This window comes from Anolis carolinensis, unplaced genomic scaffold (assembly GCF_035594765.1).
Source record: "Anolis carolinensis isolate JA03-04 unplaced genomic scaffold, rAnoCar3.1.pri scaffold_7, whole genome shotgun sequence".
NCBI lineage: Eukaryota > Metazoa > Chordata > Lepidosauria > Squamata > Dactyloidae > Anolis > Anolis carolinensis.
In genome coordinates this window covers 2073557-2097965 of record NW_026943818.1, presented here as the reverse complement: position 1 = coordinate 2097965, position 24409 = coordinate 2073557, and the positions used below count along the sequence as shown (strand labels likewise).

Below are 24409 nucleotides of genomic sequence, written 5' to 3'. Positions count from 1 at the left end.
GGAAAACGGAAACTGAAATCCAGTCTCTGACCAACACTGTCCGAATTTTTAGCACTGATATCAACATGGAGTTTGGTTTGGACAAATGTTCGACAGTGGCATTGAAGAAGGGAAAAATCATTGAAAGTGAGGGCATAAATATGCCCAATGGCCAAACAATAAAGGGTCACCAGCCAGAGGCCTATAAATATCTGGGCATACTACAGCTGGACAACATCAAGCATGAACATGTGAAAACTGTGGTCAGCAAAGAATACACACAAAGGGTCAGAAAAATTCTCAAAAGCAAGCTCAATGGAGGCAACACCATCAAGGCCATAAACACCTGGGCCATACCTGTCATAAGATATACTGCTGGCATTATAAATTGGACACAGGTGGAACTGGACAATTTGGACAGAAAAACAAGAAAACTCATGACCATTCATCATTCACTGCACCCTCGCAGTGATGTTGACCGGCTATATCTGCCTCGAAGATCAGGGGGCAGAGGACTCTTGCAAGTAAAACAAGCCGTCAAAGAAGAAGAACATGCCCTGGCAGAATATGGAAAGCAAAGTGAAGAACCTGCTTTGAGTGAAGTCAAAAATCAGAAACTCCTCAAAGCACAGCAGACAAAAAACCAGTACAAGAAAACCGCACTACAAACTAGAGCTGACAGCTGGCACAACAAAACACTGCATGGAAAGTTCCTTGACAAAATTGAAGGAAAAGCTGATAAGGAGAAGACCTGGCTCTGGCTCACGAATGGGACCCTGAAGAAGGAGACAGAAGGCCTGATCCTTGCAGCCCAGGAGCAAGCCATTAGAACAAATGCAATTAAGGCCAAGATTGAAAAATCAGCTGATGACCCAAAATGCAGACTGTGCAAGGAAACCGACGAAACCATTGATCATATCCTCAGCTGCTGTAAGAAAATCGCACAGACAGACTACAAACAGAGGCACAACTATGTGGCCCAAATGATTCATTGGAACTTATGCCTCAAGTACCACCTCCCAGCAGCAAAGAACTGGTGGGATCACAAACCTGCAAAAGTCTTGGAAAATGAACATGCAAAGATACTGTGGGACTTCCGAATCCAGACTGACAAAGTTGTGGAACACAACACACCAGACATCACAGTTGTGGAAAAGAACAAGGTTTGGATCATTGATGTTGCCATCCCAGGTGACAGTCGCATAGATGAAAAACAACAGGAAAAACTCAGCCGCTATCAGGACCTCAAGATTGAACTTCAAAGACTCTGGCAGAAACCAGTACAGGTGGTCCCGGTGGTGATGGGCACACTGGGTGCTGTGCCAAAAGATCTCAGCCGGCATTTGGAAACAATAGACATTGACAAAATCACCATCTGCCAACTGCAAAAGGCCACCCTACTGGGATCTGCACACATCATCAGAAAATACATCACACAGTCCTAGACACTTGGGAAGTGTTCGACTTGTGGTTTTGCGAAACGAAATCCAGCATATCTATCTTGTTTGCTGTGCCATACAACGTCGTTGTGTTGATAATAATAATAATAATAATTTGTAGAATGAATGCAGCTTGTCATCACCTTACATTTCAATGCTATAGAATCCTGGGAGTTGTAGCTTTATAAGGTCTTGAGCCTGCTCTGCCAAAGAATGCTGGTGCCTCACCAAACTAAAATTCCCAGGATTCCGCAGAATGAGCCATGACAGTTCAAGTGGTGTTAAACTGCATTCAGAAGGGCTGTAAAAACATGGTTGTGTGCCCAAGCTTTTGATGAGTAAATGATAAAAGTTGACATAGCCTATTTAAGGATGAAGCATGAGGATCTTGGACGAATGGAATTAATTATATACAGTAGAGTCTCATTTATCCAACGTTCTGGATTATCCAACGCATTTTTGTAGTCAATGTTTTCAATACATCATGATATTTTGGTGCTAAATTCGTAAATACAGTAATTACTACATAGCATTACTGCATATTGAACCAATTTTTCTGTCAAACCTGTTGTATAACATGATGTTTTGGTGCTTAATTTGTAAAATCATAACCTAATTTGATGTGTAATAGGCTTTTCCTTAATGCCTCCTTATTATCCAACATATTCGCTTATCCAACGTTCTGCCGGCCCGTTTATGTTGGATAAGTCAGACTCTACTGTATATGTTTTTAAGGTTTTTATAATGTATTTTAATAATTTTATCAATTGATCTATATGTATTGTTTTGCTTTTATGATTGTATTTTTTGGGCAATAATAATAATAATACAGTAGAGTCTCATTTATCCAACACTCCCTTATCCAACGTTCTGGATTATCCAACGCATTTCTGTAGTCAATGATTTCAGTACATTGTGATATTTTGGTGCTAAATTTGTAAATACAGTAATTACTACACAGCATTACTGTCAGCTCACCACAGCCGCTCCTGAATGAACACACGAGACTCTCTGTGGTATCACCAGGAACTTTTACTGTAGGAAACATGAACATCAGAAAAGCCAAGAATGGGAGGCTCCGGCCAACCCTCCTTTATATACCCTCCCCCTCATTTGAACAGTCTCTTCCCGCTCAGTAAAACCCCGCGCAAATTCCCCGCCAAGTCCATCAGCCGTTTCTCCTCCGAGTCCTGGGACGCAGGTGTCTTATCACTGTCAGTGACCCTGAAACTCAGAGCCACATCCAGGCTCTAGTAGCAGGGTTCTGACATGGCGTCCTCCTCCCCTTCGTCCTGGAAGGAAAAGATTAAACACAACTATTGTTCCCCGCTGTCCAGAGTTCCTTTATACTTTTTTAACAGGCTGCAATGGAATACCGGGTGTACCTTTCCTAGGTCCTTTGGTAGCCTCAGCTCATAGGTCACTTCGTTTATTCTTTTTGCTACCCTGAATGGCCCTATATAGCGTGGAGCCAATTTCTTGGATGGGAACCCCAATTTCAGGTTTTTTGTGCTCAGCCAAACCAGATCTCCTTCGCCTAATTTGTCCCCCTCTCGGCGCCTACGATCCGCAAAGAGCTTGTACTTCTTTTGTGTTTCCCGCAATGCCTCTACCACGGTTTGCCACCCTTGCTTGATTTTGGCCGGCCATTCCTCGTCGGTCTGGCCCTCCCCTTCCTTCCACTCGGGTAGCCTGGGGAAAGGTGCCACCTCCTGTCCGTATACTATTTCGAATGGGGCACGACCTGTGGCCGAATGTACGGCCCCGTTAAAAGCCATCTCAGCAAACGGAAGAAGGTCCGCCCAATCATCCTGTCTATAATTGGTGTACATCCTTAAGAATTGGCACAGTGTCTGTTGGGTACGTTCGACCCCCCCGTTGGTCGCGGGATGAAAGGCCGAGCTCAGGTTCCTTTCTGCTCCTAACAGCTGTAAGAATTTTCCCCAAAATTTTGCAGTAAATTGGACTCCCCGGTCACTAATTATCTTGTCGGGACACCCATGTAGGCGATATACATGCTTCACATACAAATCAGCAAGTTTTTCAGCTGAAGGGAGTTTTGGCAGAGCCACAAAGTGTGCCTGTTTTGAGAATAGGTCCAATATTGTCCAAATGTATCTGTGGCCTCTGCTGGGGGGTAGTTCGCCTACAAAATCCATGGCTACGCATTCCCATGGCCTCATGGGCTCCACCACCTTCTGCAATAGCCCCTGGGGCTTCCCCGGTGGTGTTTTTCCCTCTGCACATAATTCACACTGCGTGACGTATCCCCTGGCGTCTTTCCTCATTCCGGGCCACCAGCATTGTTTGGCCAACAGTTTAATGGTCCTGGTGGGGCCTAGATGACCCGCACCCTTGTTATCATGGTACTTCCTTAACATTTCTCGTCTTAAACATTCAGGAATATACAATTTCTTATTTACAAACACCAAATCCCCACACAATTCTCCCTTTTCTTTGTTTGTTTGTAACCATTTGTCCATTCCATACGCTCGCTTCAACTCTTCCTCCCATATTTCTCCTCCCCCCGTGGAAATGGCAGTACGTTTGTTTTCTTTGGCCGCTTGTGCTCGAGTTAGTACTGCCAGGCCCCATTGCTTATCAAGAAAAATACTCCCTTCAGATTCCTGAATTCCTCCCCCGTGCTGAGGCATCCGAGAGAGAGCGTCAGCGAGTATATTATGTTTCCCCTGGAAGAATCTGAGTCTGAAATCAAAACGGCTGAAATATTGGGCCCATCTAATTTGCTTCGCTGATAGTTTACGAGGGGATCTTAGATACTGTAAATTTCTATGGTCAGTCCACACCTCAAACGGTGTTCCACTTCCTTCCAGAAAGTGTCTCCAGCACTCTAGTGCTTTTAGAATCGCTAAGGCTTCTCTCTCCCAAATCGGCCAGTTTTTTTCTGTATCGCTAAACTTTTTTGACAGATAGCCACATGGCTTCAGGTTCCCCCCCTCGTCTTTCTGTAGCAGAACTGCCCCATATGCCCGGTCTGACGCATCGCAATGTAATACAAAGGCTTTAGACATATCAGGGTGCTGTAGGACAGGCTCCTCAGTAAAACGCTTTTTAAGGGCTTCGAAAGCTTCCTGGCATTCTATTGTCCAGGTCAGTTTGGCCCCTGGGGCCTTCACTTTGGCTGTTTCTCCCCTACCTTTAGTCTTTAACAAATCCGTTAATGGCAAAGTGAGGCGCGCAAAGTCCTTGATAAATGTTCTATAGAAGTTTGCGAACCCTAGGAAGGATTGCAGCTGCTTCCGTGTTTTGGGGGCTTCCCACCCCCTCACGTCTTCTACCTTCGCAGGGTCCATCGCCACTCCCTGGGAGGAAATCCTATACCCCAGAAAGTCTATCTGGTCTTTATTGAACTCGCACTTGGCAAGCTTCGCATACAGTTTTGCTTCTCTCAACTTTTGCAGGACTTCCCTGACTAGTTCTATGTGTTGCTCCTTAGTCCGAGATACTAACAATATGTCATCTAAAAAAACAAAGACTCCCTTGTACAACAATGGATGCAACACTTCGTTGATTAATTGCATGAACGCGGCGCCTCCGCCGCACAAACCGAAAGGGAGCACACGATAATTGAATAATCCGAATGCACAGGAGAAGGCCGTCTTCCACCTGTCCTCTGGTTTAATCTGCAATTTATGGTACGCTTCAATTAAGTCCAATTTAGTGAATATCTGTCCCTCCGATAACTGGGCGATCAAGTCCTTCACTAAAGGTAGGGGGTATTTATTTCCAGAACTGATTGCATTCAGGCCCCTGTAGTCAATGCAGAGCCTCAGCGTTTGGTCCTTTTTGCGCCTGAACAACACAGGCGCCCCTAGAGGGGAATTTGAAGGCTCTATGAAACCCCTCGCTAGGTTTTTATCAATGTATTTTCTCAGTTCCTCCTTTTCCCTAGCCGACATTGGGTATATTTTTGCCTTAGGAAGCTCTGCTCCTGGGACTAGCTCTATCTTCACTTCAACTCTCCGCTTCGGTGGGAAACTGTCTGCTTCCTTCTCATCGAATACGTCCACAAAATCCCGATACTCTGGGGGTAATTTATCTGCCAGTTCTGCTATCCTGATAGAGTCTTCCTCCCCCCTTTTCCCCGGCTCCCTTTCCACTTCCTGGCTCCCTCCTTCCAACTTCATCCTGAAGATCATGCTCTTATCCTCCCAGTTGATTTGCGGGTTGGCCTGCCCCAGCCATGGCATGCCTAGTATAACATTATAGCTGGCTATTTGTGATATCACAAATGACACCTTTCCTTCCCAACTCCCTATCTTACACTTTACATCTTCGGTACTGTACTTAGCTAATGATCCCGATGCTGTGGATCCGTCCAACTGCGAAAAAGCTATTGGGGATTCTAGGTTCGTTCTTTCGCATCCCAATCCCTCGGCTAATTCAGGGGAGATGATGTTCCTGGAACATCCACAATCCACAAATGCTTTGCAGGTTGCTTGTTTGCTGCCACTTTCCAGCTGAATGGGGACCACTATCATGGCTTTGTCCTGACTTACCAACCCCCCCGAGTGGTGCCTCATCGGTGGTTCTTCCTCGGCGCGTTTCCCTGCCACGGCTCTTGGTTTGGGCGGGCCTCCGCCTTCCCCTTTTCTCTGCCAGCACTCGGCAGCCCTGTGGCCCAAACGGCCGCACACGAAGCAGCCCCTCCTGCTGGTGCTCACGTTCCCTGTCGGCTCCGTTCTCCTCCCGGCTGGGGTTGATCCCTCCTTCCGGCTCCCCTCTTTCATCTGCGGCCGCTGCTGTAGCCCTCCTCGGTGCCTCCTCGCCTGGGCCAGCGATGTCTCGATGCGCCCCGCCAGCTGAATCCATCCGCGCAGTGTGTCAGGCTCATCACGATGCACCGCCCAGGAGAGGATCTCCCGCCTGAGCCCCTCTTTGAAGAGTTCTATCTTTGTCACTGCAGACCATTCCGGCACCTTTTCAGCGAGGCATTGGAACTCCTCCGCATACTCCGATACCGACCTCTGCCCCTGGGAGACGGTCTTCAACTCCTCCCTCGCCCGGATCTGCTCCAGTGGATCTCGGAAACGGGTCTCCAGGGCCCCCATAAAGCGTCGGAGTGACCCCAGACATGGGTCGCGCCGCGCGTGTAGTTGAACGTACCAGCTGGCCGCTCCCCCCTTCAACACTGCACCAATGGCCCGTACCCGGCTGGATTCCGTTCTAAAAGTGTGGGCATTGTCCTCCATATAGCCCCTCACCGTGGTCAGGAAAAAATCCAGTTCAGAGGACTCTCCCCCAAACTCGATCCTTAGTTCCTCTCGTCTCGGTAGGGGTCCCTGTGGTGGCAATCCCCAATTCTCCGCCCGTCGCAAGCCCCCTTGCGGGCCAGTGGGCCCCGCTGCTGCTTCCCTTTGTCCTGTGCCACGCCCGGCATTCGCCAGGGGCACCAGGGTCTCAGTTGGGAGCGTAGCCGGGATTCTCGGAGGCTTTTCCCCTTCGTCGTCACTCTCCTCCACCCGCGTCAGGCTCGTTTGGATCTTGGGCCGGGCACCGGGCTCCTTTCGCATTTCCCTTCCCTTCGGTGCTGGGAGGTCTGCAAAGCCCTGGCTGCTTCCCATGCTCACGTCCCACATTGAGCTAGCCCGGAGTTCCCTTCCTCGCTCCGGCTCCGCCAAAACCGCCAGGCGCTCCATCGCCCTCGACATCACTGCCAGGGTGGTCTCCATCGCCGACATCCTCTCCTCCAGAAACACCATCTTTTGCGGGCCTGGGGAAGGTGAACCTTCCTCTCCTCCGGTGCTATCTCCCCGCACCACTCCGCGCCTCTGGGTTACCCCATTTGGCTGGGCATAAGCGGTGGATGACGCCAGGGCCGCCAGCTGGTGGAACTCAGCGTCCGTCTCGGGAGTGGCCCTTTCCGACCTTCCTCCTCCGGCGCCCAAGAGCTCTTCATCCTCCACTTGCATGTTACACCTCACCGCTACAGCGGGATGGTGTCCGTATTCTTGGCTTAGTGTCAGCTCACCACAGCCGCTCCTGAATGAACACACGAGACTCTCTGTGGTATCACCAGGAACTTTTACTGTAGGAAACATGAACATCAGAAAAGCCAAGAATGGGAGGCTCCGGCCAACCCTCCTTTATATACCCTCCCCCTCATTTGAACAGTCTCTTCCCGCTCAGTAAAACCCCGCGCAAATTCCCCGCCAAGTCCATCAGCCGTTTCTCCTCCGAGTCCTGGGACGCAGGTGTCTTATCACTGTCAGTGACCCTGAAACTCAGAGCCACATCCAGGCTCTAGTAGCAGGGTTCTGACAATTACTGCGTATTGAACTACCTTTTCTGTCAAATTTGTTGTATAACATGATGTTTTGGTGCTTAATTTGTAAAATCAAAACCTAATTTGATGTTTAATAGGCTTTTCCTTAATTCCTCCTTATTATCCAACATATTCACTTATCCAACATTCTGCTGGCCCGTTTATGTTGGATAAGTGAGACTCTACTGTAATAATAATAATAACTTTATTTTTATACCCCGCCCCATCTCCCCGAAGGGACTCGGGGTGGCTTACATGGGGCCAGGACCGATAAAACAAACAAATAACAGTAACAAAGCAATAAAACAATTATCCCAGTAAAAAACATCAACATCAATAAAAACAATCATTAAAATCAACAAGCAGGATACAGTGTTAAAAATAGGAGACTAATTCGTAGATCCCAGGCGAAATGCAGAGTGTTACGAAATGGGAAAAGGAAATCTCAAGTTGAATGGACAATAAAGTGTGGTATAAAATGGCAAGACAACAACAATGGGACTATTATGGAATGGACAGATAGGGCAATAAATTTTGCCAATTTCTGTAAGCCACCCTGAGTCTCCTCGGGTGAGAAGGGTGGGGTATAAATGTTGTACATAAATAAATTGTAAATAATTTATTCTACAGTGTAGAAGATGAACTCTTACCCAATGTGCACTGTATGAAAGAAAAGAAACCCTGTTTAATTCAGAGTTTGGCTTTTTAAAGGCAATCCAGAGCTTTGAGATTACAGCTCCCAGAATCCCCCAAATAGGGAGAGAGTAATGGGGTGCTATTCCCAAAGCACCATGGGCCACTCAATAGTATTATGAAAATTAGAAATGAACTCTGCCTAGAGACTGCAAGCCCAGCAGCCAATGCAGTGCAAATACCGAATTTTCCCCCTCCTCTCTACTTCCTTAGACTACAAATCCCAAGATGCAAATGGAAGAGGAAGTTGGGGGAATCTGCTTCTCTGGCGCTCATTTGCAAAAAGCCGGGATGGAGAAACCTGAGCAAATATCTTCTTTTCAAAAGGAATGGGAGCAAAGCCCAGGAGGGAAGGGGGGACCCTCACCAAGACCCTTCCAAAAAAGGTATTTGTATATTTCACTGTGATTTGTGGTGGGGTATAAATAAAGTTATTATTATTTATTATTTACTTTTTTCACTAATCTTGGGCAGCATCTACATTGTAGAATTAATACAGCATTTTAGTAAGTAAGTAAGTAAAAGTTTATTTGTATACCACCCTCTCTCCCGAAAGGGACTCAGGGCGGTTTCCAATATAAAATCAGCATAAATTTTATTTATTTATAATTTTATTTATTTATTTATTTACTACATTTATATCCCGCGCTTCTCACCCCGAAGGGGACTCAGAGCGGCTTACAAATCAAATGAACATACAATATGTTATTAGCATAGCACAATATAAGCATTAAATTACTATATTGTACTATATCATTATATGGTAATATTAGTAATATTGCACTTAATATATAATATATAATTAATATTATTATATTGTATTATTAGTAGTATAATATTGTATTCCATTATAATATTATTATCAATATTATATGTATATACAATATATTATATATTTATAAATTATTATTCTACCCTAAATCAATCTTCCATCCCCAAATGTTCATTGATGAACCTTTGTCTTAAATAATGCCCCCTTTATATTAATTGATCTGCAATTTTTTTAAACTCAGGACACCTCTTGCAACCCAGAGAAACTGTAACACAAGTTTCAAGTCTCCCGTAAGTATCTGTATGGAAGGAAATCTATTCAAATTAGATTTTAATCAAGTTTTGGGAGGAAGGGGAATAGAAGATATGCAATTCCAGGCCATGTGGACGATACTCCTGAAGTCTTTTATGCTAACAGCTTTTGGCAAAATCTTAACCTTGTCTTTGCTCAATAGGTTCCATCTCTAAGAGCCTGTCAGCCTGCGGATAAGGAGACTCTGCAGCAGGAAATTGAAGAGCTGAAGAACAAAATTATTTCTTTAGACAAAGAAATCGCCCCTCTATTAGCTGAGTAAGTATTGTTCATAGTTCTAGCACACTGACACTTCTAATGTTATTTAAAATTGTTCCGATGACCAGAATGGAAACTTCCCATTCAATATGGTTGGATTTATGTCGGGATTTTTTTTTCCACTGTAGCAACCGAAATTATTATAGCTTGAAATAATAACAATTTCAGGAATTCAAAAATTATTAGAATTATCAAAGATTGGTGGAAGCAGAATGTCTGTGTTTTGTTACTGAAACTATTGTATTTTGAGTAGGTTGTCGTTATAAAAATTACATCCAATCTGAACTAAACGTGCCCTTTTCTGAATATTACTCTTCGCAGAGGATGCAGTTTAGAGGAATTAGAAAACCACATCGCTCTGCTCCATGAATACAATGAGATAAAAGATACCGGACAAATGCTTTTAGGCAGACTAGGTAAGAACCAAAGGAGGAACCTGTTTGTAGTTTTCTTTTAAAATATTTCATTTTCAGTAGATAACTTCAAGTGGTTTATCTTAGGCCAAAGCTACTCCACTGTCAGAAGTTCTTATTGTTCTTGTGCAGTGGTTGAAATTGTGTGTACCTTCAGACGTTGTGGGATTTCACTGTTAACTCTGCAGGCTAAAGGTCTGGAAATTATAGTTCAGTGATCATGAAGGGCCACACAATTTCTGCCCCTACTCCATGATTGAACACAATTCAAGGATGAGTATCCAGATCAGGGGTCCCCAAACTAAGGCCCGGGGGCCGGATGCGGCCCTCCAATGTCATTTACCTGGCCCCCGCCCTCAGTTTTATAATATAATATTTTTATATCAGTTTTAATAATATAATATATTGTATATACATATAATATTGATAATAATCTTATGTTATACAATATAATACTAATAATAATACCATATAATAATATTAATTATATGTTATATATTACATATTATATAATAGTATAGTGGTATAGTTCAATATAGTAATATATAATGCTAATATTGTGTTATGCTAATAATATAATATATTGTATGTACATACAGCTGCTCTGAGTCCCCATTGGGGTGAGAAGGGTGGGATATAAATGTAGTAAATAAATGCAGTAAATAAATAATTAATTTTAGGCTCGGCCAAAATCTGACATGACTTGAAGGCACACAACAACAACAACAACAACAACAATCCTAATTAACTTGACTATCTCATTGGCCAGTAGCAGGCCCACACTTTCATTGAAATCCTAATAGGTTTATGTTGGTTAAAATTTTCATTTTTAAATATTGTATTGTTCTTTCGTTGTTGTTGTTGTTGCACTACAAATAAGACATGTGTGCAGTATGCATAGGAATTTGTTTGTATTTTTTTTCAAATGATAATTCGGCCCCTCAACAGTCTTAAGTATTGTGGACTGGCCCTCTGCTTAAAAAGTTTGGGGACCCCTGATCCAGATGGTGCTCCATAATCATCTTCTCTTCTAATAATTTATCCTGTTTTTATTACGGTCTTTCCATTTATGTGTTTTAAATGAAATTTTATCTTGTATTGTTGTTTATATTGATATATTGTATTATTGTTTTATCTTTTTATATTGTGATTGTATTGTGTTGCTTATATTTTGTTCTTATGTTGTTTGGGCCACTGCCCCATGTAAGCTGCCCCGAGTCCCCGTGGGGAGATGGTGGCGGGATATAAATAAAGTTTTATTATTATATTATTATTCTCAATATATAAAAGTCAAAATATTTATGTTTGTTCGACTGTTGCTAGGTGAAGTGGCCCTTTTGGTTATGTAAGTAACCAAAAATAGATGGGTGCCAGCTGTAAGTTGGTAGGCACAAACTTCTTAGTACAGTATTTGATTATGTTTTTTTTTCTGCCTCTTCTAGCAGTGATCAGAGGGGTCACCACAAAAGAGTTGTACCCTGCATTTGACCTGGACCTTAATGACTAGAAGGAATACAAGAACAATGACAACTGCTGACCAACATGGTGGAAACTACTGTAAGTTCAGGTGTTCAGAAAAATAGAGATGAAACAATGGCTTAACATTTTACATTTCTTTAATGTTAATAGATGGGAGAAGTTGACCTGGCTAACAACTAAGCATTGGTGCATATAGGGTGTTCTCCAAACCATGGAGAATTGTAAGTGGTTGTGTTGAATTGCCCCCCCCCCCCTTGTTTCTGAAAGTTGAACTAACCATGTAATGTTTGGTGAAGGGGAGTATAATATCCCATCAGTTCTAAATTATGAACATAGAATGTGTGGCTGTCCATCTGATGGACAACTCCCATTAGCCCTAGAAAGTATAGCCAGTAATGAAGAAGTTGTAGTTCAACATCCCCTGGAGCTGGGATAATAGAAGGTAACATCCTATAAGAGGTTGAGCCTCTTCTGGCTTTCTTCCCTGAAAAAAATGACCTGTTTTCAATTCATATGGTTGGACAATCCTCATAATTCAGACTTAGCTCATGTCCGTGACTTTTTCAGTATCTTGGAATGAGGATTTCTCATCTTACTAGTTGGCAGAATTTGGGTCTAAACTATGACAGATGTTGTTATTCTTTGAGAAGGTGATTGTTCAGAGATAATCACTTGATAATTTGTTTGGAAATAAATATTAAAACATTGTACTGCTTTCTTGAGCTTGGGTCTTCTGATCTTATTGGCCTAAAGTCAACACTTAGGGATTTGAAAAGGGCATGTCCCAGAGATTATGCCCATTGTTAAGAATGTCCTTCATCTTATCGCTGCACCTTCCCACAAGGTGTTTCCTCCCTTGTTTTGCCCTGGTCCTCCATCAGCTTCTCCGTCAGTCTTTCCATCTCCCTCCTCGTCGGTCCAGGGCTCCTCCTGGTGAGCCAGGCTCTTGTGGAGCTCCTCAACCCTGAGCCCGGACTTCACAATTGCCTTCTGGATGTTGGGCAGGCACCACTGTGTCCTCAAAAGAGCATCCTCCAACGTGAAGACACCGTCGCGGACCCTTCTGACCTGCGTGCACACGGCAGAGGACTTCAGCTCCAGCCCAATTTCATGAACTATCTTTCGGAGATATTGTTGCGTCTCATGCAAACAGTGAATTTCTACAGAGGAGAGAGAGGATAAAAAAAGATAGTAGGTGGTGCAAAGGAAGTACGTCCTGCCACTAATTTCCAAAACATTATATTAAGCCTCTTCTTTGGGGTATTGTTCTTTTCCAAGTGCCCATACCCAGTTGGAATTCAGGAGGCGCAAACTGGAGACACCGGACTGCTGTGATCAAAGGCGGGCTTTTGTCCATGGGGCGAATCAGTCCTCTCACCGCCAACTCATAGGCCTCTTGTGTTTTCAAGTCAAGGTTAGCATATCTGGAAGAACACGAGAGTAAAGAATGGGACGGAGAAGAGCGTTAGAAATTCCACGTTGTTGATACTGTAGGTTGTGATGTCCAACTAGTTCACATCGGACATTTTGTCCACTCAAAACAGATCTAATTATTCATAACGCTGACTATTTGGTGAGCAAACATACAGTAGAGTCTCACTTATCCAAGCCTCGCTTATCCAAGCTTCTGGATTATCCAAGCCATTTTTGTAGTCAGTGTTTTCAATATATCATATATTTTGGTGCTAAATTCGTAAATACAGTAATTACAACATAACATTACTGCGTATTGAACTATGTTTTCTGTCAAATTTGTTGTATAACATGATGTTTTGGTGCTTAATTTGTAAAATCATAACCTAATTTGATGTTTAATAGGCTTTTCCTTAATCCAATATCCAAGATATTCGCTTATCCAAGGTTCTGCTGGCCCGTTTAGCTTGGATAAGTGAGACTCTACTGTAATTTTAAAAATGTGGCCAATTGTGATTGGAAGTCATTCTCTGAAAATTGTCATAACCAAGAGAGTGCAGGCTTCACTTCAGGAACCTTCAAGCTTTTTCAGAAAGATGCTTGGTTAAACCAGTCTGTGTAAACAATACTGGGGGAGGTAAACCAAAAACTTGACTTTGGAAAAGGCGGCTCCCTGAGTTATGAGGTCAGTTGTTCAATGGTAGAAAACAGACTTTGCCTGCAGAAGCTCCAGGAAGGACTAGGAAATGCTTGTTTGAAACCCTAGAAAGCTGTTACATATCCCTATATTTATTTATTTCCAACATTTATATCCCGCCCTTCTCACCCGAAGGGACTCAGGGCGGCGTACAATATAAAATATAATACATATGGTTATGTTTTATAGTAGACTAGCTGTGCCCGGCCATGCGTTGCTGTGGCTAGGACTTAAATTTTTCTTTTCTTTTTCTTGTATGAACATAGAGGTGTGCATGAGAGGTTGTGCTGTCAATTGTCGAGGTTGTGGGGTGTTTAGTTTAGTTGTTTTGTCCGGTGCCGTGATTCCATTACCCTTTTATATATATAGATTATACTGATCTCTCTCTCTCTCTTCTCACACACACACTTCTATGGTTGTCGTGGCTGCTGTACTACAACTAATTGTGTTAGATGGACTAGATAAAGCATTTGAACTTCTGGCTATTTTCCTAAGGAGACAAGAGGTTTCCAGTGCTCGTGGTTCTGGAGAAGAAGCTGAAAACCAAAAGGCAGAGTTGGTACTGAAGAAGAAAATTTATTGAAGAGAAAACAGAAAACTTCCTGGGCTAGGAAGAAGGTTAAGAAGAAAAAGAATTGTTCTTTGAAAGACTGCTTTCTGCACCAATGTCCACTGGTGTAGTTTTCAAAATGCTTTGAAATGAAGTCAAATCATGCTCTAAGCCACTGGTGGGTAACAGCTGGAAGCCACAGTGCTCACATTGGCTTCCATAGAATAATATGGAGCAAGAAATCCTCTGCCACAATCCCGCATCTGCAAAATATAATCTATTTCTTTTCCCCTATTTCCATTTTTAGTGATTGTGGGGGGGCATATTATGCCCACCCTTAAATCAATGCCATTATATTAAGTATTATAGATCACGCAGTTGCCAATTATTTGAGCTTCATCTCTTGCTCATATATTTGTATAGGCAACTTTGCTTCACACAGTATTTGAGACAGGCATCCTTTTTCTTTTTCTTTTGCCAAAGCAAGCATGCTTACAGCACTACATTTTATCCACTGGCGAGCTCAGTATAAGAATAAGAAAGACCTTATTCCAGTAGCACAAGCAACCCTATGGAGATCCATGTTTTTTGCTTGCTTCATTGAAGGTCTTCTTTGTGCCCCTTTCTCCCCATCCAACCCACCCAAGAGTCTCTATTTACTCAAGTCAAGGGGAAGCCAGAGTCTCTGTCCCTCTTGCCTAGTCCTGCTGTGGGGTTCCTGCCCCACTCTCTCTCGTCAAGGTCTCTTTTGTTCAGATAACGGGGACTGGGGTTCCCGTTCTGCGGCGTCCCCTTTCATCGCAGCCTGCAGGAGCTGGTCGACCTCCGTCTCGGGGCGCAGGACGCACCATAATAAAATGCCCGCCAGGGTCAGGCTCAGCAGTGCCACTCGCCACAGCGGCTGCTGGTGATCACTGCCCATGGACCGCTTCACGCTCCACGTCCGGGGGCCAGCAGGACCCTTGAGGAAGCCCAGTGGCTCATTGCTCTCAGGCTCCGGGCGCTTTGGCGGAGGACTGTAGTGGCGCAGATGGAGGGTCGAGAGGGGCGGATGTGGCCTGGGGAGAGGAGGAAAGAGAAGGGTGAGGAGGAACGAGACAGCAGGGTGCCTGGCCGACTGCCCCTCCCCTCCCCTCCCCTCCTGCTCCCCTCCAGAGACCACCGATGGCCCTCGCATCGCCCAACAAAGCGGCAGAGGGCTCTGAAGGGAGATGGTAAAGATAAAGGTTTCCCCTGACGTTAAGTCCAGTCATGTCTGACTCTGGGGGTTGGTGCTCATCTCCATTTCTATGCCGAAGAGCCGGCATTGTCCGTAGACACCTCCAAGGTCATGTGGCCATTGGCATGACTGCATGAAGTGCCTGCTACTCACATTGGCATGTTTTCGAACTGCTAGGTTGGCAGAAGCTGGAGCTAACAGCGGTTGCTTTCGGAGAGTAACTGTTCCTGGTTACTCCCCCCAACATTTATCCTCTAGACTGTTTCACTATCTGATATCCCTGTCCCCCAAGGTTTTTATTCTTATCCCTTTCTCACCCCGAGTTTTAACTTAGTGTTCATGCGGCCCGCCCTTGTTATATTGCTTTCTTGACTTTGTGTTGTACTGCACATTATTATCTATTGTATTGTTTAATTGTATTTTGATATGTTGTTTTTTATATTTTGCTATATTGTATTGTCCTGGGCATGGCCCCATGTAAGCCGCCCCGAGTCCCCGTTGGGGAGATGGTGGCGGGGTATAAATAAAGTATTATTATTATTATTATTATTATTGCTCACACTGCTCCCGGGGTTTGAACCTGGGACCTTTCAGTCTGCAAGTTCAGCAGCTCAGCGCTTTAACACACTTCGCCACCGGAGATGGAAACCCACGATATAACCCAGTCATGGGACAACTTCGGCCCTCCCTCCAGATCTTTTGGACTTCAACTCCCACAATTCCTAACAACCGGTATAGACTACAGCATCCATAAAAGTGACTTCAACTTGGTGACACTTAACAGCAACAAAAAACACTAGTAAAAAAAGGCACCGGAACACTGTGTGGCTTGAATTTACTAGTTCTTTGCTGGATTAGCACCTAGGTTTAAGATCAGAATTATGCTTATTTTTCTGGAAGGTAGTGGCAAAGCTGCTCTGCCAAGAAAAACCTTATGGTAGGATTGCAACCTGAAGGCATGCAGCAACATCTAAACACCATTCCTCCAACCAGGCGCAAAGTATGAGTCGTAGAAGAGCCTGCCCTTGATTTGTTTAGCTGGAGATGCCAGGAATCCAACAAGGGACTGATGCACAGCAAGTTAAATCAACCATTGAGCTATAGATTCTCGGACTGAATACTTACTGCAGCAAAGCCTTGTGATGGGACCCCTGGATAACAGAGAGAATCCGTTCCAGCTTCTCCCTGGTGATGTGATCTACAGACAAGGAGAGGAGAAATAATATTAGGAGACAGAGAACTAGTTGATCCAACCTAGACTTACCAAACAAATAAAAAGGAATCGGAACCCATGTTTGAACTGCCAGCATTCCAGGGTTTGGACTGCCAGCATTCCCATTTCACCATTGGACACTAACAACCTAACAAATGACATCCAACCCACAGGTTAAGCAGACGTTGTACTAGGGATCATGGACAGATAGCAGGATTAAGTCAGGGTGGGAGTTGTGTGGCCCATAAAGGTGATCTAGTTGCTATGCGTCAGCTACAGACAATAAAATAAATGGTTATCAAGCTTTACTCACCAAATGTTGTCTTCTCAATCAGTTTGCCTTCATCGGAGAAGTCGTCAGTGGCTTTGCCGAACAAGCCGCGAACAGTGTACGTCTTTCAGGAAAAAAAAAAGAAAAATAAGCATGCATTGAAAATGAAAAAAAAAAACCTTCACTAAAAATTCAGCAGGACTCTGCATTATGTAAAGGCACTGGAAAAAATGGAAATATGGTATATGTGCTTTTTTTAAAAAAAATCCTCCCCAAAATCTTTTTTTCTTGCTAGAAAAATAAGGAAAAATTATAGAATTTTGTCTCGTAGTCTCATGCCAATGTAGAAAATGAAACAAGCTTGCTTTCTGCTGCTCCCGAGACTAGGACACAAGCAAAGTGTTTTAACGAAACTCTTCAGATTCTGTAAAAGTGCAAGTGTCCAGTCTCCTCATTCTTGAGCAAAGGGACATTGCAGATCAGCATTCATATCACTACGGTAGATAGAAGGGATGATACTTTACCCGGCTGAGATGGGCATTGTACAGATCATGGAGCAGCTTATTGCCATGACCCAGTCCAAGCACTGAAAGATAGAAAGGTTCAGAGAAAAGCATCAGCAAAATGGCCCTGAACACACACAACTGCAACACAAAGGGAGACAATAAAGGACATTTCCACACAGCCATATAGCCAAGAATATCAAGACAGATAATCCACAATATCTGCTTTGAACTGTATTATCTGAATCCACATAATAATAACTTTATAATAATAACTTTATTTTTATACCCCGCCCCATCTCCCCGAAGGGACTCGGGGCGGCTTACATTTATTTATTTATTTATTTACAGTATTTATATTCCGCTCTTCTCACCCCGAAGGGGACTCAGGGCGGATTACAATGAACACATATATGGCAAACATTCAATGCCAATAGACAAACAACATTCAGTTTTAGACAGACACAGAGGCATTTTTTTTTAACATCTTCCAGCTTCACGATTTCCGGCCACAGGGGGAGCTGTTGCTTCACCGTCCATTGGTGGCTGTTCTTCCTCTTCTTTTCCTCGTGAGCAGTTTTATGGTGTTGTAGATTAGTTAAATTAGCCTCCCCGCATAAAGCGTCCCTAAATTTCCCTAATTGACAGATTCAACTGTCTTTCGGGGCTGCTAGGTCAACAGCAAGCCTGGTCGGAGGCTTAACCCGACCCGGGCTTCGAACTCATGACCTCTCGGTCAGTAGTGATTTATAGCAGCTGGTTACTAGCTAGCTGCGCCACAGCCCGGCCCCTTCATGGGGCCAGGCCCGATAAAACAAACAGATAACAGTAACAAAGCAATAAAACAATTATCCCAGTAAAAAACATCAACATCAATAAAAAACATCATTAAAATCAACAAGCAGGATACAGTGTTAAAAACAGGAGACTAATTCGTAGATTGCCAGATGCAGGTGAAACATTAGGAGAGAATGCTACCGGAACATGGCCATACAGCCCAAAAAAATCACAGCAATCCAGTGATTCCATAGAATCATAGAATAGTAGAGTTGGAAGAGACCTCATGGGCCATCCAGTCCAACCCTCTGCCAAGAAGCAGGAAATCGCATTCAAAGCACCCCCGACAGATGGCCATCCAGCCTCTGCTTAAAAACCTCCAAAGAAGGAGCCTCCACCACAGTCCGGGGGAGAGAGTTCCACTACCGAACAGCCCTCACTGTGAGGAAGTTCTTCCTAATGTTCAACTATAAATACACACCAAAAGGACCAACACTTAGTAAGACATTACTGAAGCTACTTGTTGCTGAAACTAATGTAGTTAAAAGATGAGGCCATTTTACTTACCAAATACGCCAGATGATTTAATGTCCAGGCGATGACCTGCCCCAACTTTTAGACGGGTGAACGCTGGTCCAGAAACTGCACAGAAGAAAAAGGAATGCCTCGATTAAGGAAGGAGAGGAGCTCCTAACTTCTTTAATTGAAAACTGGGACCGGCGCCAGAAATTTATTTATTTATTTATTTACAGTATTTATATTCCGCCCTTCTTTCTCACTCAGGGCGGATTACAATGAACACATATATGGCAAACATTCAATGCCAACAGACAAACAACATACATTAGACAGACTCAGAGGCATTTTTAACATTTTTCCAGCTTCACGATTTCGGCCACAGGGGGAGCTGTTGCTTCACCGTCCAGTAGTGGCTGTACTTCCTCATTCCTTTCCTCGTGTTTTGCTGGCAGTTTTATGGTGTTGTAAATTAGCCTCCCGCATAAAGCGTCCCTAAATTTCCCTAATTGACAGATGCAACTGTCTTTCGGGGCTGCATAGGTCAACAGCAAGCCGGGGCTATTAATGGTCCGAGGCTTAACCCGACCCGGGCTTCGAACTCATGACCTCTCGGTCAGTAGTGATTTATAGCAGCTGGTTACTAGCCAGCTGCGCCACAGCCCGCCCCCAGAAATAACATTCCGATCCTGCCATCATCCTATCTATTGCAGTCCCCTCTTCTTGACTTACCTAATGGATGGTTAGCTAACACCGGGACTGATGCAACTGTCATGGTCAACTCATCTCCGTCCTTTCCTTCTGTGCTGGTGGGCAGAAATCGGACCTCCTTCCGTGGGGGAGGCCGCTGTAAAGCATTCAAATCTACATAGGAAATTAAAAAAGAATTTCAACCTGTTCCGCCTGACCTTGCGAAACAACACACACTTTTAATTTCTCCTTGGAATGAAATCACACAACCGAAAGCCACACAAAACTGGTTGTCTACTGGGCCTTCTCTTCCAAGGAGACAACTCCCAGAATTCCATAGCACTGAACTGTGACAGTTAAAGTGATATGAAACTGTATTAATTCCCTAGTGTAGATGCACCCACTGGTTTCTTTTATATATATATATATATAATGTTTATTTATTTTCATTCATTCAAATATACATACATTGCGAGTGTTTGTTGCATACAGTGCAATACTTTCATCTATTAGTCTTTCATAATCATTTCTCAGACAATATATTTACAATAAGGGGTCACAGGCTTCTATTTGTATAGTATATATAATAATAATATAAGTTCCAAATTTATATCCGTTTCCTCCTTGCCTTCAGTCTATTAGCTTCCTCTATGTATATTTTTAGATTAATTTTACATTGAAATGTTGGATCATTGGTTGCCATTCCTTAACAAAGTTCTCTAAAGGTTCTCCTCTTAAGTGCATTGTTATTTTGTCCATCATCAGCAACTCTATAATATATTGTTCCAGTTCTGTTAAGGGAGGGACCTCTGAGGTTTTCCAATATCTAGCATATACTACCCGAGCTGCCACTGTCACGTAAAACAAAATTCTTCCATATTTCCTTTCCAATTCTTCTTCGGGCATGTTCAAAAGGTACATTTGTGGTGTCATTTTAAAATTTGTATTTAATATCTTTTCTAGATGTGCATGAATCTGTTTCCAATAGCTGTTTACTTTGTTGCATGACCACCACAGGTGGTAAAATGTGCCCACTGGTTTCATGTTAGGCCCCTTCCATGCTGCCCCTGTATCCGAGGATCTGATCCCAGATTATCTGCTTCTCCCGTATTATCTGGCAGTGGAGACTCGTACGATCCAGTTGAACCCAGAGCATCATGAGGATAGTGGAGATGATCCTCAGGGATGAACTTCTACTGAAAGAAATCACTTTACTCCCTTTCTTTCCCAGCGATATCACAAAACACCTAGCAACAGACAGTCCACATCACCCGTTCCTGGGAGATAGGGGCAGTGTGGAAGGGTATCAAATCAGATAATAAATCCACATGATCTGCTTTGCACCAGATTATATCCAGATGATCTGCTTTGAACGGGATTATATGTGTCTACACTGTCAGATAACCCAGTTCAAAGTAGGCAGTCTGGATCTGGACCAAACTTGACACACAGCCTCAACATGGCCAACTGTGCATACAGCCCTGCTTTCGGGGTGCTTGACCTTTGCTCTGGGAGTTGTAGTTCACCCATATCCAGACAGCATACATTCCTCAATGTATGCACTTTATGGCACAGTCATTTTAATGTGTCTTTGGTGTTTTTATTCAATCCATGTTTTAATGATCTGTTTTATTGATTTGTTTTATTTTGATTTGTTTTTACTATGTCTGTTACTTTTTGGGCTTGGCTTCATGTAAGCCGCCCCGAGTCCCTTCGGGGAGATGGTAGTGGGGTATAAAAATAAAATTATTATTACAGTAGAGTCTCACTTATCCAAGACTCACTTATCCAAGGTTCTGGATTATCAAATGCATTTTGTAGTCTATGTTTTCAATATATCGTGATATTTTGGTGCTAAATTTGTAAATACAGTAATTACAACATAACATTCCTGTGTATTCAACTACTTTTTCTGTCAAATTTGTGGTATAACATGATGTTTTGGTGCTTAATTTGTAAAATCATAACCTAATTTGATGTTTAATAGGCTTTTCCTTAATCCCTCCTTATTATCCAAGGTATTCACTTATCCAAGCTTCTGCCGGCCCGTTTAGCTTGGATAAGTGAGACTCTACTGTAATTAGTATTATATTGTATTACAATATAATATTAACAATATTATTTGTATATACAATATATTATATTATTATTATTGTAAATTATATTGTGTGTATATATGTGTGTGTATATATACAGGGGCCCCTGGTGGCACAGTGCGTTAAAGCGCTGAGCTGCTGAACTTGCAGACCAAAAGGTCCCAGGTTCAAATCCCGGGAGCAGAATGAGTGCCTGCTGTTAGCCCCAGCTTCTGCCAATCTAGCAGTTCAGAAAAATGCAAATGTGAGTAGATCAATAGGTACTGCTCTGGCGGGAAGGTAACAGCGCTCCATGCAGTCATGACATTGGCCACATGACCTTGGAGGTGTCTATGGACAATGCCGGCTCTTCGGCCTAGAAATGGAGATGAGCACCAACCCCCAGAGTCAGACATGACTGGACTTAACATCAGGGGAAACCTTTACCTTTACCTTATATATACAACTAGCTGTATACAACCCTAACTAGCTGTGCCCGGCCACGTGTTGCTGTGGCTAGGACTTATTTTTTCTTTTCTTTTTGTTGTATGAACGTAGAGGCGTGGATGAGAGGTTGCGCTGTCAATTTTCGAGGTTGTGGGGCATTTAGTTTAGTTGTTTTGTCCGGTGCCGTGATTCCATTACCCTTTTATATATATAGATAGAGCCTCACTTATCCAACATAAATGGGCCGGCAGAACATTGGATAAGCAAATATGTTGGATAATAAGGAGAGATTAAGGAGAAGCCTGTTAAACATCAAATTAGGTTATGATTTTACAAATTAGGCACCAAAACATCATGTTATACAACAAATTTGGCAGAAAAAGTAGTTCAATACGCAGTAATGCTACGTAGTAATTACTCTACAGTAGAGTCTCACGTATCCAAGCCTTGCTTATCCAAGGTTCTGGATTATCCAAGCCATTTTTGTAGTCAATGTTTTCAATATATCGTGATATTTTGGTGCTAAATTCATAAATACAGTAATTACAACATAACATTACTGCCTATTGAACTACTTTTTCTGTCAAATTTGTTGTATAACATGATGTTTTGGTGCTTATTTTGTAAAATCATAACCTAATTTGATGTTTAATAGGCTTTTCCTTAATTCCTCCTTATTATTCAACATATTTGCTTATCCAACGTTCTGCTGGCCCGTTTATGTTGGATAAATGATACTCTACTGTATATATATATATAGAAGATTGCACAACTACTTTTTATGACTGTTTGTATCGATGCTGTTTTATTGTTGAATAATTTGTTTTATTGTTTTGCTTTTGTTTCTATATTGTGTCTGGGCAAGGCCCCATGTAAGCCGCCCCGAGTCCCTTTGGGGAGATGGGCCAGGGTATAAGAATAAAGTTATTATATTATTATTATTTTATTATGACACAGCAAACAAGACAGATATGCTGGATTTCATATCACAAAATCACAAGTCGAACACTTCCCAAGTGTCTAGGACTGTGTGATTATTATTATTATTATTATTATTCATTTATTGTATGCCACAGCAAACAAGATAGATATGCTGGATTTCGTATCACAAAATCACAAGTCGGACACTTCCCAAGTGTCTAGGACTGTGTGATTATTATTATTATTATTATTATTATTATTACTATTATTAATTTATTGTATGCCACAGCAAACAAGATAGATATGCTGGATTTCGTATCACAAAATCACAAGTCGGACACTTCCCAAGTGTCTAGGACTGTGTGATTATTATTATTATTATTATTATTATTATTATTATTATTATTAATTTATTGTATGCCACAGCAAACAAGATAGATATGCTGGATTTCGTATCACAAAATCACAAGTCGGACACTTCCCAAGTGTCTAGGACTGTGTGATTATTATTATTATTATTATTATTATTATTATTACTATTATTAATTTATTGTATGCCACAGCAAACAAGATAGATATGCTGGATTTCGTATCACAAAATCACAAGTCGGACACTTCCCAAGTGTCTAGGACTGTGTGATTATTATTATTATTATTATTATTATTATTATTATTATTATTATTATTAATTTATTGTATGCCACAGCAAACAAGATAGATATGCTGGATTTCGTATCACAAAATCACAAGTCGAACACTTCCCAAGTGTCTAGGACTGTGTGATGTATTTTCGGATGATGCACGCAGATCCCAGCAGGGTGGCCTTTTGCAGTTGGCAGATTGTAATTTTGTCAATGTCTATTGTTTCCTATTATTATCATTATTATTATTATTATTATTATAAGCTAGTAGGCTGGGATGCTTTGTATCTATACATGGTTTTACTGTATATATGGGTAAGTGTGTACGTTTTGTATGCTTCACATGTTTTGATATGGTCAGAATTGACTAATCAATAAAGAGTTGTTGTTATATAACCCAGAATATCAAGGCAGAGAATGCTCAAGATCGGCTTTGATATGGGTTATGGGAGTCCACACTGCCCTATAATCCAGTTCAATGTGGAAAGTATTTAACATCGTTAGTATTAAAAACATAAACAAACGGAAGCAGGGAAACGTAAGAAGGGACTCAAGGCCTGGGGGGAAGCATAACCGGGGTGCTCCACCCACCTCTCAGCAGCCGGGTCTCCACGGCGTCCCGGACCATCATCCAGTGGACCCCGGGGGCCTTGTAGACCGCGAAGAGCCCCTGCAGGCCAGCCCACGCCCGCCTCATGGCTCCGTCCTCTCCGCTCTCCGTAGTTCCTTATGGCCGCCGCCGCAGATCTGGCTTCCACATGGGCGCCGCCATTTTGAGTCCGTCGCCGAGGAGCGTCCCCCCGGAAACAAGCGCTGTTAGGGAACCAATCTCAGCTTCTCTCAGG

The 24409-nt window shown here is 42.8% G+C and overlaps 2 protein-coding genes across 3 annotated transcripts in view; one reads left to right on the top strand and one right to left on the bottom strand.

Moving 5' to 3' along the window:
- swi5 (SWI5 homologous recombination repair protein) overlaps positions 1–12353 on the top strand; it is a 17514-nt gene extending 5161 nt beyond the window's left edge. Inside the window, exons 2-6 of the mRNA XM_062959443.1 lie at positions 8611–8783; positions 9411–9459; positions 9624–9739; positions 10061–10155; positions 11598–12353. Of these exons, the coding sequence (XP_062815513.1) occupies positions 8626–8783; positions 9411–9459; positions 9624–9739; positions 10061–10155; positions 11598–11659 (480 nt within the window). The 5' untranslated portion in view covers positions 8611–8625 and the 3' untranslated portion in view covers positions 11660–12353. The remainder of the gene's footprint in view (positions 1–8610; positions 8784–9410; positions 9460–9623; positions 9740–10060; positions 10156–11597) is intronic.
- Positions 11751–24409, bottom strand: trub2 (TruB pseudouridine synthase family member 2). Of its 2 annotated transcripts, XM_003228948.4 has the most exons (8): positions 24156–24409; positions 19523–19654; positions 18842–18916; positions 17519–17580; positions 17037–17118; positions 16636–16708; positions 12919–13055; positions 11751–12791 (listed from the first exon to the last, which is right to left on the bottom strand). In XM_003228948.4, the coding sequence occupies exons 1-8, from the start codon at positions 24259–24261 to the stop codon at positions 12448–12450; spliced, it is 1011 nt and encodes a 336-aa protein (XP_003228996.2). In that variant the 5' UTR covers positions 24262–24409; the 3' UTR covers positions 11751–12447. The 2 variants fall into 2 exon arrangements, with proteins under 2 accessions (XP_003228996.2, XP_008121049.2); XM_008122842.3 differs by lacking the exons at positions 11751–12791; positions 12919–13055 and adding an exon at positions 14298–15349 and having other exon boundaries at positions 24156–24379.

Excerpts from the sequence above, each read along its gene's own strand:
- trub2 (XM_003228948.4), bottom strand. The coding sequence starts at position 24,261 with ATGAGGCGGGCGTGGGCTGGCCTGCAGGGGCTCTTCGCGGTCTACAAG. Across the intron at positions 17,119-17,518 it reads ACAATGCCCATCTCAGCCGG|ACGTACACTGTTCGCGGCTT; the intron begins GTAAAGTATCAT and ends TTTTCCTGAAAG. Across the intron at positions 12,792-12,918 it reads GCCTCCTGAATTCCAACTGG|AAATTCACTGTTTGCATGAG; the intron begins GTATGGGCACTT and ends TCTCCTCTGTAG.